The sequence below is a fragment of the Corvus kubaryi genome, unplaced genomic scaffold (genome assembly GCF_017639235.1).
Source record: "Corvus kubaryi isolate FWS band 111438036 unplaced genomic scaffold, C.kubaryi_AGA036_p1.0 37387, whole genome shotgun sequence".
NCBI classification, from domain to species: domain Eukaryota; kingdom Metazoa; phylum Chordata; class Aves; order Passeriformes; family Corvidae; genus Corvus; species Corvus kubaryi.
The window spans coordinates 2,203,149-2,219,488 of NW_024581129.1; the positions used below are offsets into that span (position 1 = coordinate 2,203,149).

Below are 16,340 nucleotides of genomic sequence, written 5' to 3' on the forward strand. Positions count from 1 at the left end.
AAGGAAGGTCACACCCAAAAGGCAGCTGTAATGCTTTTATTAATTTAGGATCCTGTCCAACTGTAGTAGCTAAAATACATCTCAGAAAGGACTCAAACATTACAGCAGGCATGAGGTGGAGTAAGATTAAAACAACACCACTGTGCAGAGAGTACAGGCTCACTTGAGGAGCTTCATCACAGAGCTGAAAGGCGCCAGATTCTCACAGGACTTCATCCACTTCTGCACGTTGGCCGGGGCAGTGTTGGCAGTGCCCGTCTGCCGCAGCGCGCACCACGCCACCACATCGGCCACCGTCAGTTCATTGCCCACCAGCCACGAGCTCTTGCCCAGGGCAGCGTTCATGGAGCGCAGCACTGCTCCTCTCTCCTTGCTGCTGCCTTCTTTCAGCTGGAAGATGGCTGTGTCCACCCAGCTGTCAATCAGAGTTGAGGTAACTGCATTGTACTTCTGGCCAAACAGGGAAAAGAGAAATCGAGCGATGTTCCCCTCTCCTTCTATAGGACACATGGTTTGAATGCTGAACTTCATCTGGGGTTTGGGAACTGAAATTAACAGGAAAAAAAAGTGAATACAACATAGTAAAGAAATGAACTAGAACATGATGCACATTTGTGATGCCAGCACCACTGTTAACATCATTAACCCAATGAGCAGTTTTCAGTCTTCTGGGATAAAGAGATTGCTTTTTGAAAACATCAGCCAAAACTCCCCCATAATTTCTCTTCTAGCTACCTTATTTGTAGAAACTGAAAAACACTTCTATTAGAAAAAAATCCTGAAGGTACAAGCAGCTCTGTCAATGTCGTGTATTTTAACAGCAGTAACTACAAACAAGAATCTTCCTCTTCTGGCCCAGCATGGTTCACAGCTATGAAAAGAGAACAAACATGTTACCTGCTTCTTCATATCCACCATGTCTCAGCACAGGGATACCAGGGCAGCTGTTGGCAAGGGTTTAGCACAAGTTTCATTTTCTCACCTATTGTAAAATATTGATCTACAGCTTTCATTCTTACCATCCTTCCAAATCAGAGTAAAGCCCAGCTGATACTCATGACGTGGCTGCTTCTTAGTCTGCTCTCCAAAGCATTTCAAGAGGTTTTCTGGCACACTTTTCACTGATGAATGTGTGTGAACAGCTGATAATATTTTGTAGCGTTCACAAAGCAGACTGTGTATCACTAACAGTGACAGTGGAGGTAGAGAAGGATTTGCATTGATGACAACATCTTTGAGGGCACCATAATCCTGAATGGAAAGTAAAACATTCAGCAGTTAAGACACATTCCAGATCATACTCGTAAGTATTGCTTTTATTTGACACCAAAATGTACAGTCATGCATGTGTATATCTGAAATTCTAATGACATTCAAGTAAATCATTCAAGCTTGGATATTTAAAACTCGTTTAAACCTTCGAACATCTTCCTTCCTCAACACATAATTCAAGGACATGAGTGAGGTAAATTCTACTCCCAAGCTGAAGCCAATGTCAAAGTTTCCAGTTTAGTAACAAACAAGAAACCAACTGTTGTAATTTCAAGATCAACTATTCTAGCTTGAAATTCTATCCAAATGAGCATATATAGTACTAGTATTTATAAATGTTTGTATCTATAATCTGCATGGCCAAAAGGAAATGGTAATTGTAGGTTGTATATTGAGTTCTGAGTATCCCAGGTTTTAATGCTCTCCTTCCAACCCTGAAAACTGAACATTGAGAAAGTATCTACCAATGTACCTACTCAACTAGACTTACCTTTCCAAGCATCAGATCTAAATCTGCTCCATTTGTTGTCAAAGGAGAAAATTCATCAGTTTGAATGATATTTGTTACATCGAAGTCAGCATCTGGGGTTTGTATCATCTTGGAGAGCCCATCCACAGCACTCTTCAGTTCATACAAGCGCTTTAGAATCTCTTCCTGGCGGGATTCAAGTGCTTGAAGTGATGGGTCAGCCTCTTCCTATAGGACAGAAAAAACCAAGGCCACGTAAACGTTCACTCAGCTCAGTGTCAAAAGAGTCCACAGCTCCCTTGAAATTAAGTTTTGAAAGACTAAACACATTCAAATACCCAGACCATTGTGAATGTCATGGGCTTATGTCTATCAGTTGTCTGTTGTGTGGTGAAGTGACGTATTTAATAAATTCCTGAAATCTTCCTGCTTAGTATATTTTTAAAACCACTTGTTACAGCAAACTCTGTAACATAGTCAAAATCAGACAGAGCTGGCAATGAAGTGCGGAATGATGACTGAAAAGTCAAAGACAACTTGTCAGGTTCTTTTCAGCCCAGAAGAGCAGATGGGGAGGTTTGTGCTACAGCAGCCAAACAAGGAAACTTTTTGACTAATCAGGTAGTTAATAAAAGTAAAAAACCCTGTAGGTTTAGATGGATGGTGTATCATCTGGATTCAGTCTTTGTTTCAGAGAATATAAATTATAGAGGAAAAAAAAGACCATGGGCTTTGTTACGTTAATACCAATGCAGCTTTTTATCTCAATTACCTTACAAGCATCTCATCTTACAATCTCTTTTAAAAGAAGATGAAAAATATATTCCTGTGGCAGGTTTTACGTCTACAAACTTACAATAACGTTAAAGAAAAATCTTCAAATAGCTTATTTCTAAGCATCCTGAAGGAGGATTAACAAAACCCAAACTATCATGGATGAAGACATAGACAAGGTATCAAAGTAAAATCTTTATACCCACTCAACACAATCATGACACACTCAACACAATCAACATGCTCAAAGACAAGACAAGGAAAGACTCCTTAAGTGATCATTATTTAGTTAATACACAAGTCCATACTTTGCAATGGGAAGGCATTTAGTTAGCACTCCTGTTAGGTTCTGCCCCGAAGTTACTCCTATTCAGTACCTCCACCATCAGCCTGGGTGAGGGCACAGCAAATCCCTGATGGCATCAAGCCTGAACTGGCCACAAGCAGCCTTTGAGAATTCCATGCATTTCTGGCACCGGAGAGAGGCTGCTCAACTAGACCTACGTAACACAGCATTTTACATTTTTGTCTTATTTAAGGCAAAAGAAACTGAAACTAGAAATAGAGGGTGTGTAGCTGGCTAAAACCCGAGCTGAGCCAGCAGAGCGATGATGCAGCAGGACCGAACGAGGCCTGCTGGGCACTCATGGACTGCCAGGCTGGCAGGGAGCTCGGCACGGCCATTCAAACATAAAAACCGCGACAGCGATACACGCGAGAGCCCAGAAAAGTCAAAAAGGGAACTACTGAAGGCTTTAAAAACATTACGGAGAAATTCCTGAAAACGTTGGTTTTATTTAACCCTCCGACGAGCCGCTTACGGCGAGGCGGAGCCAGGGCCCCTCCTGCGGGCTGAGGCGGTGGGACTCGGCTCCGTGAGCTCTCCGGCAACGGAGGCTCCGCCCGGTCCCTAACCGGAGCTGGGGCTGCCACCAGAGAGAACCCCGGCCCGGCGGCCGCGTGGCTGACACCGCCAGGGCGAGCACCGCGGGCCGCGGCCTGAGCAGCTCCTTCCGCCCACTCGGTTCCTCGCCCCTACCTGCGGCGGTGTCGGCGGCGTGGCGGTGCCGGCGGCGCGATGCAGGCTGGGCACGGGGTACATGCAGGTGGGCAGGTGCCCCGGCAACACCCCCGCGCTGTGCAGCGGCCGGACCTTGTACATCGCGGGCATGGCGGCTCCCGCCCCGCCGCGCACCCGCTCCGCCACCACCGGCCCGCCCACCCCTCCGCCCATTGGCGGAGCGGCGCGTTACTGACACTCACGACACCCAATGGAATGCGGGATTACCGTCCCGCCCTTCTGCCATTGGCCAGGGTTGACCCCCACAGGGCAGTGGGCGGGGCTGAGCCGTCGGGCCGGGGAGCGCGGACGGTGCGGGGCGGGCTGCGGCCGCTCCCGGCGCTGGCGGAGCGGGGCGGGAGCCTGAGAAGAGCGCGGCGCGTCCCGCCCCGCCGGGGCCCCGATGGAGGCGGCTGCGCCCTGGTGAGTGTGTGCTCCGATCCGGCACCGGCCCTGGCCCCGGCCTTCGCACCCCCCGCCCAGGCCGCTTTGCTCCCCTCGCGGGAGCCGTGCTCCTCGCACGGGCCGTACCTCTGTCGCCGTCGCGGTTCCGGCTTCCCCTCAGTTCCTGGCTCCCCTTACGGCTGTCTTGGGGGAGCCTGAGTGGGGTTTGCTGCCCTCTCTCACCGCCCTGGTTTGCTGTCCCTCTCTCCCCAGCCCGCAGCCCGCCGGGGCCATCCGGCCCATCGACCGCGGGTCTGTCCATCGCATCTGCTCGGGGCAGGTTGTGCTGAACCTCGGCACTGCCGTGAAGGAGCTGGTGGAAAACAGCCTGGATGCCGGAGCTACCAACATCGGTAACTCTTCCTCCATTTTCATAACTTTTCATAGATTTCTAAGGCACGTCTTTTTCCTCAAAACCGAGTGCATGTTAACAAATCTGGGCTTGTATTTTCTGTTAGGGCCAAGCATGTTTGCAGTGATCTTACACCTTAGGTTAATAAAAATGCTGATTTCCAGGCTCTAGCTGCATTCCTAGCAGCATGTGAGATTGTGTTATTTAATTTCTAGCCCTTTTGGCCACTAAAAAGTGTGTGGGCTGTACAACAGTGGTGATCAGGCTGTGCCAGCTGGCCTTAGGCTAGCACGGGGGAAAGGCAGGGCTGGTTTCCATAGCTCCCAGGATGGTGGCTTGGGATAATTGGGAAAACTTCTGTTCAGGCAGAAGTTCAGTGAAGCTTAACTACATGGAACTACAGACCAGTTTGAATTAGATTGACCTAACTTCTGGCAGCTATCAGGATTTGTTTGTTTGTTTGTTTGTTCAATTTTGACATGGAAAGCTGTTACTTGAAAAATTGACTTCAAGTGAAAAATTGATACCAACCACCATGTGCGGACATAAAGAATTAAAATACTTTACAACTCAATTTTGTAGATATAAAACTTAAAGATCATGGAGCAGATCTGATAGAAGTTTCAGATAATGGAGGTGGAGTGGAAGAGGAAAACTTTGAAGGCTTGAGTAAGTTGATTTTTTTTTTTTTTGTAATTTATATTTGGGCATTTTGAAAGTGGGTTTTCAATAAGAAAACCACTTTTTTTAAAAAAGCAGATTTCCTAAGTTTAATCGTATTTAATGCATACTTGGCTTTTATATAATGCGTGTGTGATCTGCGAGACTTGAGCAACACTAGGCTGGTGTTCTGTAGTGCTCTTGTAGTTATAGTTCCTGTAACTGAGAAATAGTCTTTAGTTTCATTGCTTATTTAAGTGTCACAAGCAATACAAATAATCACAGAGGAGAAAATTCTATAAATGTTCATGTGGATTAATTCTCGTTTAATCATTGATCATTGTTGAAGGAATTGAGCTGTGTGTAAGTGACTGCTTTGGGAAGGTGAATTGTAAGCTTGAGTATTTGCTGAAAGGAAGCTGATGTTGCACTGACTGTCTAACTTCCATTTGCCAGTTTTAGATTGCACAAAGTGGGAGCAGAAACAATACCATCTGAAGAATCTAACTGGCCACGGCAACAGGAATACTGGCATTTATTTTTTGATATAACAGCTAGGAATCTTTCCACCTTAGGTTATTACTCAGTAACTTTGGTGTTCAGTGTACATTATTGGTACATCAGAAACTCACTCTGCTGCTGTTCCAGGACAGTGAAAGTCCAGGGGTGCTGCTGTTAGGTCGGTTTGTTACCTGGTGGCTGGTGCTGAACTGATGGTGGGGATTGAGTCCTCCTCAGCTGTTGTGGGGGACTGGGCTTATGCCTGTCCTCTGTCCACCGTGCTCAGCACAGGCTGCAACTGTTTTCTGGCAGGGCAAGATCTGTGACAGGTACAGCAGCAGCAGAGACAGGTACTATGTCCTGCTCTGAGGCATCTTGTAGTGCTTATACCAATACTGCTGAATGAATCTGTGGTGTAAGTGTGGGATAACAAGTGCATCTGAGGATTTTAAAGAAATTTTGTTTATAGGAAAAAGGGAAAGCAAGCAGTATTTTGTCTTTAATCGTTATGTAAAGTGCAATGAAAAATACAGAAGGTTTTTTGCTTCTTGACATGCATACAAAATCTACTTGCATAGACCAGTGTCACTTTGAAGTGAAATATGTATTTGAAATATCTTTTTCCAGCTCTGAAACATTATACATCAAAGATACAAGATTTTTCTGATCTAATACATGTTGAAACATTTGGGTTTCGAGGTGAAGCTTTGAGTTCACTGTGTGCATTAAGGTAATTAATATTATTTGTTAGTAGTAGAAAGTTACTGTATGCACAAAAACATGACACCCTTTCAGTTTACCCTTATTGATAAAATGAGGCTTCCAGTTCCTTACTGTTAGGTCAATTTTGAGCAGTAGGTTGCACAACATCCTGAGTCCTTTCCAACCAAAATTATTCAATGATCCTAAGCACCTAATTGGTCATTTTATGTACAAAATTTAGCGTTACTTAAGTGTGCAGATCTTTACAGGGTGGGAGTGTGTATTTGCATGAGTATTTGATCCTCTGATGTAAAGCAGTGTGATATTTAAGTGCTGATTGTTAGGCTGTAACTCATTAAAACTGTACTTAAATTTCTTTCAGACCAACTATACATTTTAAATCAGCTTTTGTACACAGTGCTGTGGTATCTATTAGAATGAGGAATGTAGTGTTCAACAAAACTAGATTTTAACATTGAATTTTATAAGAGAGGAATGAAAGGGATAGAAATAAGAATGTTTGTATTGTAGCTAGGAAAATGTTACACTACTCTGAAGAGCAGGTTCTTAGTTGTTTATGGTGGAGAGTTGTTTTAATTAAGTTAATAGTATTGCTGTAGTTTCTATGCTGATTGTCGTGAGGAATAGGTAATACAGTGCTCAGTGAATAATTCTGTTGCCTCTTTCCTCCTGTTAGTGATGTTACCATTTTTACCTGTCATAAGTCAGCAAAGGTTGGGACTCGTTTGGTGTTTGATCACAATGGCAAAATTACTCAGAAGACTCCTTTCCCACGACAGCAGGGAACAACTGTCAGCATCCAGCAGTTGTTTTATACGTTACCAGTGCGGCATAAAGAGTTTCAGAGAAACATCAAAAAGGTAATGCCAGAAATCCTCAATTCAAAGGAGTGTCATACCCCAGAATTTATTCACTGCTGAATGAATTCAGTTCTCTGTAGAATATATTGATTACAGACTTGTTCATGCCTGTCTTACATCTAAATCAAATAAGAAGTCTTCTTGTGTGCTTTTCTTTTATGCTTTGCAATATTTGCGTTTAAAGGTACATTTTCAGATTTTAAGGTTTTGAAAAGAATCCTTATCATGATCACTAACGTGTATTTTAAAACCAGGGACTGCTGTGTTGCGGCTAAAATATCAGTCTTGTAAACATCCTGTTTATTTTTAAAGTACTATTTTTCATATATATGTATTTTAATTTAGTTGGTAAAGATTTTAAGAACTATAAAACTCCCCCCACCACTTGTTACCTGCAGATATTGAATGCTTTGTGTATACATATATGTTTTAAAAAGAGACATTTTGTATAAATATGAACTTTCTTTTTCTTCTAATAGGAATATGCAAAAATGGTCCAGCTGTTGCAGGCCTACTGTATTATTTCCAAAGGAGTGCGGATTAACTGCACTAATCAAATTGGCCAAGGGAAAAAAAGCTGTGTGATATCCACTGCTGGAAGTCCCAGTTTAAAGGAGAACATTGGAGCAGTATTTGGACAAAAACAGGTATTGCTTTTATTATCGAAAAGAGAGACAATATAGCTGTATAGAGAGGTTTTTAATGTCTAATAAAGTGTGGGAGGATGGAGTGTTGGCCTGCAGTACACCCTACAGGCTGACAGAGGAGAAACACTGCAGCCTCCACGGCTTCCTCTGAAAGTCCTGGATCTGCTCAGAGACGTTTTATGGAAGAGAAATTATTTAGGAGATGGGGTTATGGCTTAATATCTCTCTGAAACCAGTTTTAAGAGCTGTTGTACCAGCAAACGGGCTGTATGTCACAACAAGCAATTTAAAAAATCTTTAAAATGATGTGATGTGAAAATCTTAGCTGGAGAACAGAAAACTGAGGTGCATCCATGTCCAAACCAGCACAATCCAGCTTTTTCAAGCTCCTCCTATGAAACTAAGTTTTATTGGTGTTCTGGTTAGCCTTTAAATGGGATTGCAGTCAGCCCCTATAAAGCTGTAGATTGTGATGCTTCCTAAGGAATAGCTTTAAAAATAATTGTTATCCTCTAGATGAGAGCAGAGATGAAAGAAAGCTCCAAAGCATCTTCCCTACAACTGTATGTTGCAATCATCAGAAATATTGAGTGGTTGACAGCTGCTGGCTGTTGATGAACACTTTTTCCCTCCACAGTGCCCATGCAGAGATCTCAAAGCCTGTTCATGCTGTGGCTGAAAGATGAGATGGAAGATGTAACTTTGTCTTGCCACGTGGCACCAAGCACAGCTGAAAATTGAGTGTTATCTGAATAGAATGTTTAGCTTATAGCCTGTTTTTTAATATTGAATACTTAAATTCATAGAGGCTGCTCTAATGGCAGAAAAATAATAGTGGCACGACTGGGAAAATGTTTGTGGTAAACATAACTGTTCTTAGGGAGCTTGTGATTCAAATAACACATTTTAAAATAGTTTTGTTGTCCTTTCAAAAGAAATTTCTATTACTCTTTTTGCCTGTTGTTTTAGCATAAAACTTGTTTAGGTCATATGTATGTCAAACTGTCAATTATTTTGTTGTTCTGTCTGTGTACATTTAAAGTAAGGGTCTGTGAAATAACTAAGGCACAGGTTGTGATATCAAAGGATGAGAACAGCCTTTATTAAAGGCGTTGTTCTGTTTCTCAGTGAACAGTGCTGTTGTCTTCTACTAGGTTTTGATATTTTAGTATTTATCTTGGTTAGCCAAAACCCACCATTTTCTCAAATTTTAAGGCTAATAAATGACAATAAAATAGAAGGGAAAAATCTGTGTAGGTTTGATGTTTCAGTTCCTTCCCTTATTTTTTTTTTTTTCAGTTGCAGAGCCTTATTCCTTTTGTTCAGCTTCCTCCTAGTGAAGCTGTCTGTGAAGAATATGGACTCAACTCTGCTGACATGCCACAAAATCTGTATAGGTAATTCGACAAGTACAAACCACTGTTGCCTGTGGCATTTTACCATAAACCAAAATTGAAAATAAAAAGTAAAAGAAATAAAAAGTTGTGGTTTATAGTATTAAAAAGGGCCAAGAACAGCATGGTACATATTGGGATGTAGTTTTGTAGTAGTCTTTGTCAGATAAGAAATTGGGAGAGGAAATGTGTATATTCATTTTCACTGATGCTGTATAATAGTGTTTCCTTAAGCCCCTTATGAAATACTTTCCCTTTAAACATGCTTTTCTTATCCATTTTACCTTACTCTTCCATTATTTATCCAACAGTATTACTGGCTTCATTTCTCGTTGTGATCACGGTGTTGGAAGGAGTGCGACAGACAGACAGTTCTTCTTTATCAACCAACGTCCCTGTGATCCAGCAAAGGTGAGGGGTTTCTTTTTCTGTCATCACCCCCACTAATTTGTTCAATATTCTCTGAAAACCTCAGGATTAGCAGCTCATGTGCATGTTTGTTTCTTGGTGGTACAAGTTCCTGTGTCTCAAGCTTCAGTCTTAGTTGTGTCTATTTGTGTGAACAAGAGCTCAATCATGCAATCTATGTTTTAGTACATTAATTAATATACACTGGTGCAAAATAGAAGATAATAGTATTGAAGTTTACTGTTTTTCACTTTTTTTGCAGGTTGTCAAGATTGTGAATGAAGTTTATCACTTACACAATAAACACCAGTATCCATTTGTTGTCCTTAACATTGGGGTAGATTCTGGTATGTTCTGAATAATTTTTAGTAACTTCAGTAAAGGCTATTACAATTTACTCTTCAATGATGCTTTTATTTAGAGAATATTGTAATTTTCATCTGCATGACTTCCTGCACTCTGGGGATTTTTGAATGCTCAGTTGGTGAGGGAGAAAGAAGGTCTAGCTGTGGTTCCACTGTTTTTCCCCTACACTTTTTCTGTATTCAAAAGTAAGTTCTTATCTTAATTGATGAGGAAGAGGTCAGCTTAAATACAAGAAAACTAGTGTCATGTTTTTGTTTGCTGGAATGTTGAGACGGTTAAATCTGATTTGCAGACAAAATAGAAAACAAACCAGAACTAATTCTGGGCAATAGCATTTAATTTTATTTGTAAAGCAGTAATATTTTTCTTTTCTTTTTTTTTCCCAGAGTGTGTTGATATCAATGTAACTCCTGACAAAAGGCAAATTTTACTTCAGGAGGAAAAGTTTTTATTAGCAATTCTAAAGACTTCTCTGATGGAAATGTTTGGTAGTGATGTTAACAAACTGAATGTCAATCAGAAACTTCTGGACATTGCAGGTAGGACACAAAATGTGGAAGTTTTGAGTATGATATATGGCAGGGAATTGAAGATGGAAAAAAGTGGTTTTAAAAACCCAAAGAAGAAATGAAAAAAAAAATTTAAACAAAAATTAAGAAGGACCCTAAGTAATTAAGTGATTGTTATGGAAATTACACATGCCAACACAGCAGGATTTACAGTCAACTTTATGAGGAAAAAATTAACACAAAATTAATTGATAATGCTTGCAAAAGATTTCCCCCAAGATACTGAAAGAGATCTATGTTTTTGTATGAAAATGTCTTTGAGAAATAATGGTTAAGGGCCCATAAACAAAATATGAAAATTAAATATGAGTCTATTGGATTTTAAACTTTGATTCTTGTATGACGTCTACAGAAATTGATGATTCTCTTGTGACTGTATAGTCTTTCAAAATCGCTTTCCCGAGTTATGATCATCTCATCCTCTTCCTTTCATTAACTGAGCCCTTTCTAATTTTCCTTTTTGCTGACATACAGAATCTGTTGTAGCCTGATTCTCTCTGTTACTTTAAATTAACCTTTAGTAAAATCCATGTGTGACTGGCAGTTGGTGAGGTTGAAGTCCTCTAATGACCTGCAAATCCCATATACTCTAAGTGCCTATTGTGCCAGCTCCTTAACACTTTGTCAGTGGAATTTTATAGTGACCATGAAGTGTAAGAGCAATTCACTTTTCATTGTCGCTCTGCCATTAAACTCTTTTGGTAATATAAATAATTGTGCTGATTGGACTCATTATTGCTCCAATTTAAAAAGAGACTACAAATTCATTCTTAGTAGCACCATTAAGTGGCTTCAAGATGTACCTGTTTCTGTGTTTGTTATTAGTGCATTTCAGCCCCATACTCATTGTTTGAAGCTTCAGGGCTCCTTTGGGCAGTTTGCTATTTTTCTACCTCTTTTCATTCTCTTTGTTAAAGCACATAATTTAATTCATGTTTCCAGCTAACTTAAAGTCTTGAAAAGCTCCCTATTCTGATTTCATTAGGCAACTTGAAGACACTTCCTGAAGAGACAGAAAAGCCTCAGGCAGAAATACTGTCTGACTCTGAGACTGAAAATCCAAGTGGTGAAGGCAAAAGAATAATGACTCTTGCCAGATTAAGGGAGTCGTTCTCTCTCCATCAAGGAACAGAAAGTAATTTTCAAGGCTCTAAAAAGGTAAAACAGCAGCACAGTTCCCCTAGACAAAGGTTGCTCAATACCACTGGGAGTACTGTAAAGATCCAAAAGGCTGTCTTGACTAAGGAGGCTGAGAGTTGTCCTAAGTTTGACTCAAGGGTGTCAATTCCAAGGAGACGGTTGAGAAAATTAGAAGATAATGGAGATTCTGGATTCTGTAGCATTTCTGAGTCAGATGCTGGATGTAGTACACCAGAAGCTGAAAGCTGCATCAATAGTGAAAGTGCAATTAATTCTAAAGAAGAATTCTGTAGCACGGAAGAACAGATTCAGAAGGAATGTCTTAAAACTGCTGGATGTAGTAAGAAGTCACTGGACTGTGATGTTCAGGTCTTGGGCACTGAACCCAAGTTAGATCAAGTGAATGACTGGACCAATCAAAATGAGTTCTCTCAAGAACCCAGTAGTTGCTCCCCAAGAGTAAAACGTTTTAAAAGCAGAAACTTTAAAAGTGAAGCAGATGATTCCAAGGCAGGTAAATATCCTGAAGTGAAGAACACTACTGTTGATGTACTGGTGGAAGTTAAAAAGAAAATTGTGCCTCTTGAATTCTCTATGAAGGTTTTGGCAGAAAAGGTAAAAAAGGTAATACAACAACAACAGAAAAATACAGAAACTGAAAATTACAGAAGATTTAAAGCAAAAATTAGTCCTGGGGACAATAAAATAGCAGAAGATGAATTAAGAAAAGAGATCAGGTATTTCTGCTTTCACTTGCTTGATATATTTTGTTCATCAGCTAATAAAATTAGTTGAGGAAGAATATAAGACTTTCTTGGGAGGTGGGCAGGAGACTTACATGTACCTGTTAGTTTTGGATCTGTTTTTTATTTAATGTCACTAAAAAGTTTGTTTGATGAGTTATTTTGCTGACAGAGCAGCTACTTGAACTAATTGCAAAAGAATACGGAAAAAGACACTAAAAAGGCCACAACCATCATAGATTTGGCTTAGATCAGCCCTGTAAATTGCAGTGCAGTCAGAGAAACACCAAATTTCACAACAGATAACAATGCACTGAAAAGACTGCATAGCTCATATTTCTCCCTTGTGTGAATGAAATTTGGTGAGACTTACCTGGAAAAATAAGTTAAATTCAGGTGGTCAGCAGACAGTAAAAGTCTGTGATTTGTTAGTATTTGGATTAAAAAAAAATGTTAGGAAAGTCTTCTAAAGTCTTCTACTCGGGAAAAGAAGGCAAATATGTCAGCTGCCTTCAAAACCGTGATGCCATCTTCAGTGTTACTTACTTGGACTATTGCCATATTGCCTGCTTCTAATTTTATTATCACAAATGGGGGAATCCTGAACAAGTCCTGTCTTAATGATGGATTGTGTTCTGCCAGTAATGGCCTCATCAGTCAGTGAGAGATTCTCAATAACTGTAATTTATTTTTGCATTTATATCCTGCTTAAATGAGATTTTCTTTTTTTTTAAATATAAAGTGTGTTCTGCAGGGGAGAAAAAGAGGTTTTTAAGTTTTACATGGTAACTGATACGGTGTAATTTGTAATCTCTTTATATTTTTTGTATACAGTAAAGAAATGTTTGCAAAAATGGAAATCATTGGCCAGTTCAATTTAGGGTTTATAATAGCAAAGTTGAATTCGGATCTTTTCATAATTGACCAACATGCCACTGATGAGAAATACAACTTTGAGATGTTGCAACAACACACTGTTCTCCAAGGTCAGAAGCTGATAGTGTAAGTATTTTCAGTGTTTTAACAATAACATTTTTTAAAATTAATTTGGTGTTTCAGAAGGATATCTATGATTTATATTTATGTAGCATTTCACATGTTCAGAACACTTGAGACTAAAGTGGTTTTTATATTCTGTGTTTCAAAGAGTCAATCCTCACATGAAACATCAATTCCATGGATGCAGTTGTAGCTATGCAGCAAATCTGCAAACAGATTTCCCAGTGGGCTTTCATAGCAACCCACAATTAGGTAGGATATTGGAAGCTGTTCCTGCAACAAGGAATGCTGCCCAACTTTATTCTGCTGAGTAATGCTTGGAAGTAACTGTTCAGTAGTGAGATTTTTTTAACAAAGCAAAGTGAAAAGTTTTACCACAGAGCTCTCTATTAAGTATCTCTAGGTTGCTTCTGAAATCTGTTTTAAGTGCTCTGCACTGTGTAGCTGTGCAACACCATCTTTTTCTCTATTTCAGGCCTCAAAATCTCAATTTAACAGCAGTAAATGAAACTGTATTGATTGAAAACCTGGAGATATTCAGAAAAAATGGATTTGATTTTTTCATAAATGAAAATGGTGAGTTGGGACCAGAATTGCTGGAAGTAAAAGAGTTCAAAGGTTTAATCTTATTTATTATGCAAAAATTCCCTTGGGTGTTATCAGAAACTTTGAGATAAGATGCATTATTGTATATGGGATATTTGTTTTTTAAGACTTAAAATTCTGTGGTCTCTCTGCATGATTTAACAGAATGTTGTAGATTATTTGTCTCTTCAGCTTTTTACAGAAGTTTTTGAAGACTCTTTGGAGTCACTCTTTGGCTATATGACTGGATGTGCATTTTCTGCATATGTCACATTAAAATCCTTTTGTTTTATTAGTACACTTGCAGGGATAAATGCAGGCAAGCAGTAAATGTAGTAATTTAAAAGAAATAGATACCATTAGTAACTGATATTCTTTGGTTTCCTTATGGTTTTAGTACTGACTTGCTTTGTTCTTTTGAGCAAATTTTGGAACCTGCAAGCTCCTTATTGTTTCCCTTATACAGTGAGGATAATGAAAATGCAGTGAGGTACCACTGTGCTATCTGGGAAGTCACTACACATTTTTTCCATAGTCTTCATTCCAGAATATCCCAGGGTTTTTTTGGTCTAAAATGCTATTAATTATCAATCTCTTACTATCATAAATCCTTAGTGATTTTGTAGTCACATAAACTCAAAATAGTTTCACAAACCAATTGTTCTTTGGAATTGAAGGGTTTGTCAGAAAGTAGATCTTCCTGCTTTTAAGTTTGCAAACAATTTTTTTGTTAATGTCAAAAGGGCGTCTGCCATAGTTACCACTTTGGTTAGTTAATTACATCCGTCAAAAGATTCAATTTAAGCATTGGTATATACACACATCACATCATATTAACGTTTTAAAGTAGTTTCTCAGTTTTTCTCTCAAGAAGAAGTAATTTCCTGTATTTCTCTGCTTCTTTATTATCGCTGCAAACCTTTCAGCTCCTGTAACTCAAAGAGTTAAATTGGTATCGTTGCCAACAAGCAAAAACTGGACTTTTGGTCCACAGGACATAGATGAGCTGATCTTCATGTTGAGTGACTGCCCTGGAGTGATGTGTAGGCCCTCCAGGGTCCGGCAGATGTTTGCTTCTCGAGCTTGCCGAAAGTCTGTAAGTCCTGTGCTGGATATTTGTGTTCAAACAAATAAATACCACGTTTCCTGATGCAGTGTGGGTGGCTGTATCTGTATGTGTATTGCAGGGCAGGTTTATTTACTGCTGAGTGTCAACAGCTGATATCCTTCCATCTGTTCCTCATGTTTATCTAGTAGAATTTGGGGACAACTTCTGGTAGTTTTTCATTTTGTTCCAAACTAAGTCATTTATGAAGATTGTGTTAGCTGTGTTTTGTCTTTTGGTTGTCTGGTAGGTTTTTTTGCTTTTAATGCCTTTTATTTAATTTATTTCCTGTAGTAGCTGAAGTACTGCTCTGGTTCGTGTCAGCTGGCAAACGGAAAAAGGAAATAATTCATTTTTTTTCCTTTACTTGCAGGTGATGATTGGAACTGCACTGAATGTGCAGGAAATGAGAAAACTGATCACCCATATGGGTGAGATTGAGCATCCCTGGAACTGCCCCCATGGAAGGCCTACTATGAGACACATAGTCAGTTTAGACTTGATTTCACCAGAATAAGTCAGTGTCTGTTTATTAACATTTTTATTTTTAATTCTTGGCAATATTTTGAGCTTTTATCGTGACTCTCTTATTTTGACTAAAAAAATTTTAGCCAGTCTTCAGAGCTGGAAACAGTAGCACTTGAAGGCATTCAGCAGGGTTTCCTCATTATCCCCGTCGAGTCATCAACACAAACATCCTGGAATTCATGTAAATAACTCCTCTCTTTCTGCATTTTACTGTGTGTTGTACTTATCTGAGCAGCAGTCAAAACTTTTATAAAATAAATATGTTTATATATAAAGATCAGTAGGTGAACCTCATTTACAGCAAATACACTGATTCTTAACATGAAGTGGCATGTGAATATAAGTACCTAGGAGTGTCATAAAACAAATATTAGCTTTCTGTGTTTATACATCATGTCTATCACAATTTTAAAGAAAATGAAAATGATACACAAGTTAAAATTTTTTTTTTTTTGCTTATACCAAAGTTGGGTTTCATTAGATAATGACTTAGAGCTTTAATATTTCATTTCATGATTAATTTACTGGTATCTGTGTTTAAGGCTTGAATAGAATAATTCGTCTAGCATCTTTACTTTTAATTAGCATTGTTCCCTTCCGAATTCCAAACTGTTTTTCAAGAACAGGGATTCCTTTTCTGACAATGAATGTCTTGCCAGTCAGGTCAGCCCAAATTCTATCTCAGTACAATCAAAATAGTTAGAAAACGGGCTTTTTGAATCAGAAACCATTAAATTGGTA

General features: G+C 39.5%; 2 protein-coding genes across 2 annotated transcripts; one reads left to right on the forward strand and one right to left on the reverse strand.

Moving 5' to 3' along the window:
* Positions 1 to 21: 21 nt before the first annotated feature.
* AIMP2 (aminoacyl tRNA synthetase complex interacting multifunctional protein 2) lies at positions 22 to 3,728 on the reverse strand. Its single transcript, XM_042036844.1, has 4 exons — positions 3,555 to 3,728; positions 1,763 to 1,969; positions 1,020 to 1,251; positions 22 to 545 (listed from the first exon to the last, which is right to left on the reverse strand). The coding sequence occupies exons 1-4, from the start codon at positions 3,684 to 3,686 to the stop codon at positions 160 to 162; spliced, it is 957 nt and encodes a 318-aa protein (XP_041892778.1). The 5' UTR covers positions 3,687 to 3,728; the 3' UTR covers positions 22 to 159.
* Positions 3,729 to 3,889: 161 nt separating this feature from the next.
* PMS2 (PMS1 homolog 2, mismatch repair system component) lies at positions 3,890 to 15,874 on the forward strand. Its single transcript, XM_042036846.1, has 15 exons — positions 3,890 to 3,998; positions 4,233 to 4,372; positions 4,954 to 5,040; positions 6,160 to 6,262; positions 6,932 to 7,115; positions 7,595 to 7,762; positions 9,062 to 9,159; positions 9,468 to 9,567; positions 9,827 to 9,911; positions 10,317 to 10,469; positions 11,485 to 12,376; positions 13,217 to 13,384; positions 13,857 to 13,957; positions 14,893 to 15,062; positions 15,445 to 15,874. Exons 1-15 carry the CDS (start codon positions 3,979 to 3,981, stop codon positions 15,586 to 15,588), a joined length of 2,613 nt encoding a protein of 870 aa, XP_041892780.1. The 5' UTR covers positions 3,890 to 3,978; the 3' UTR covers positions 15,589 to 15,874.
* Positions 15,875 to 16,340: the final 466 nt, after the last annotated feature.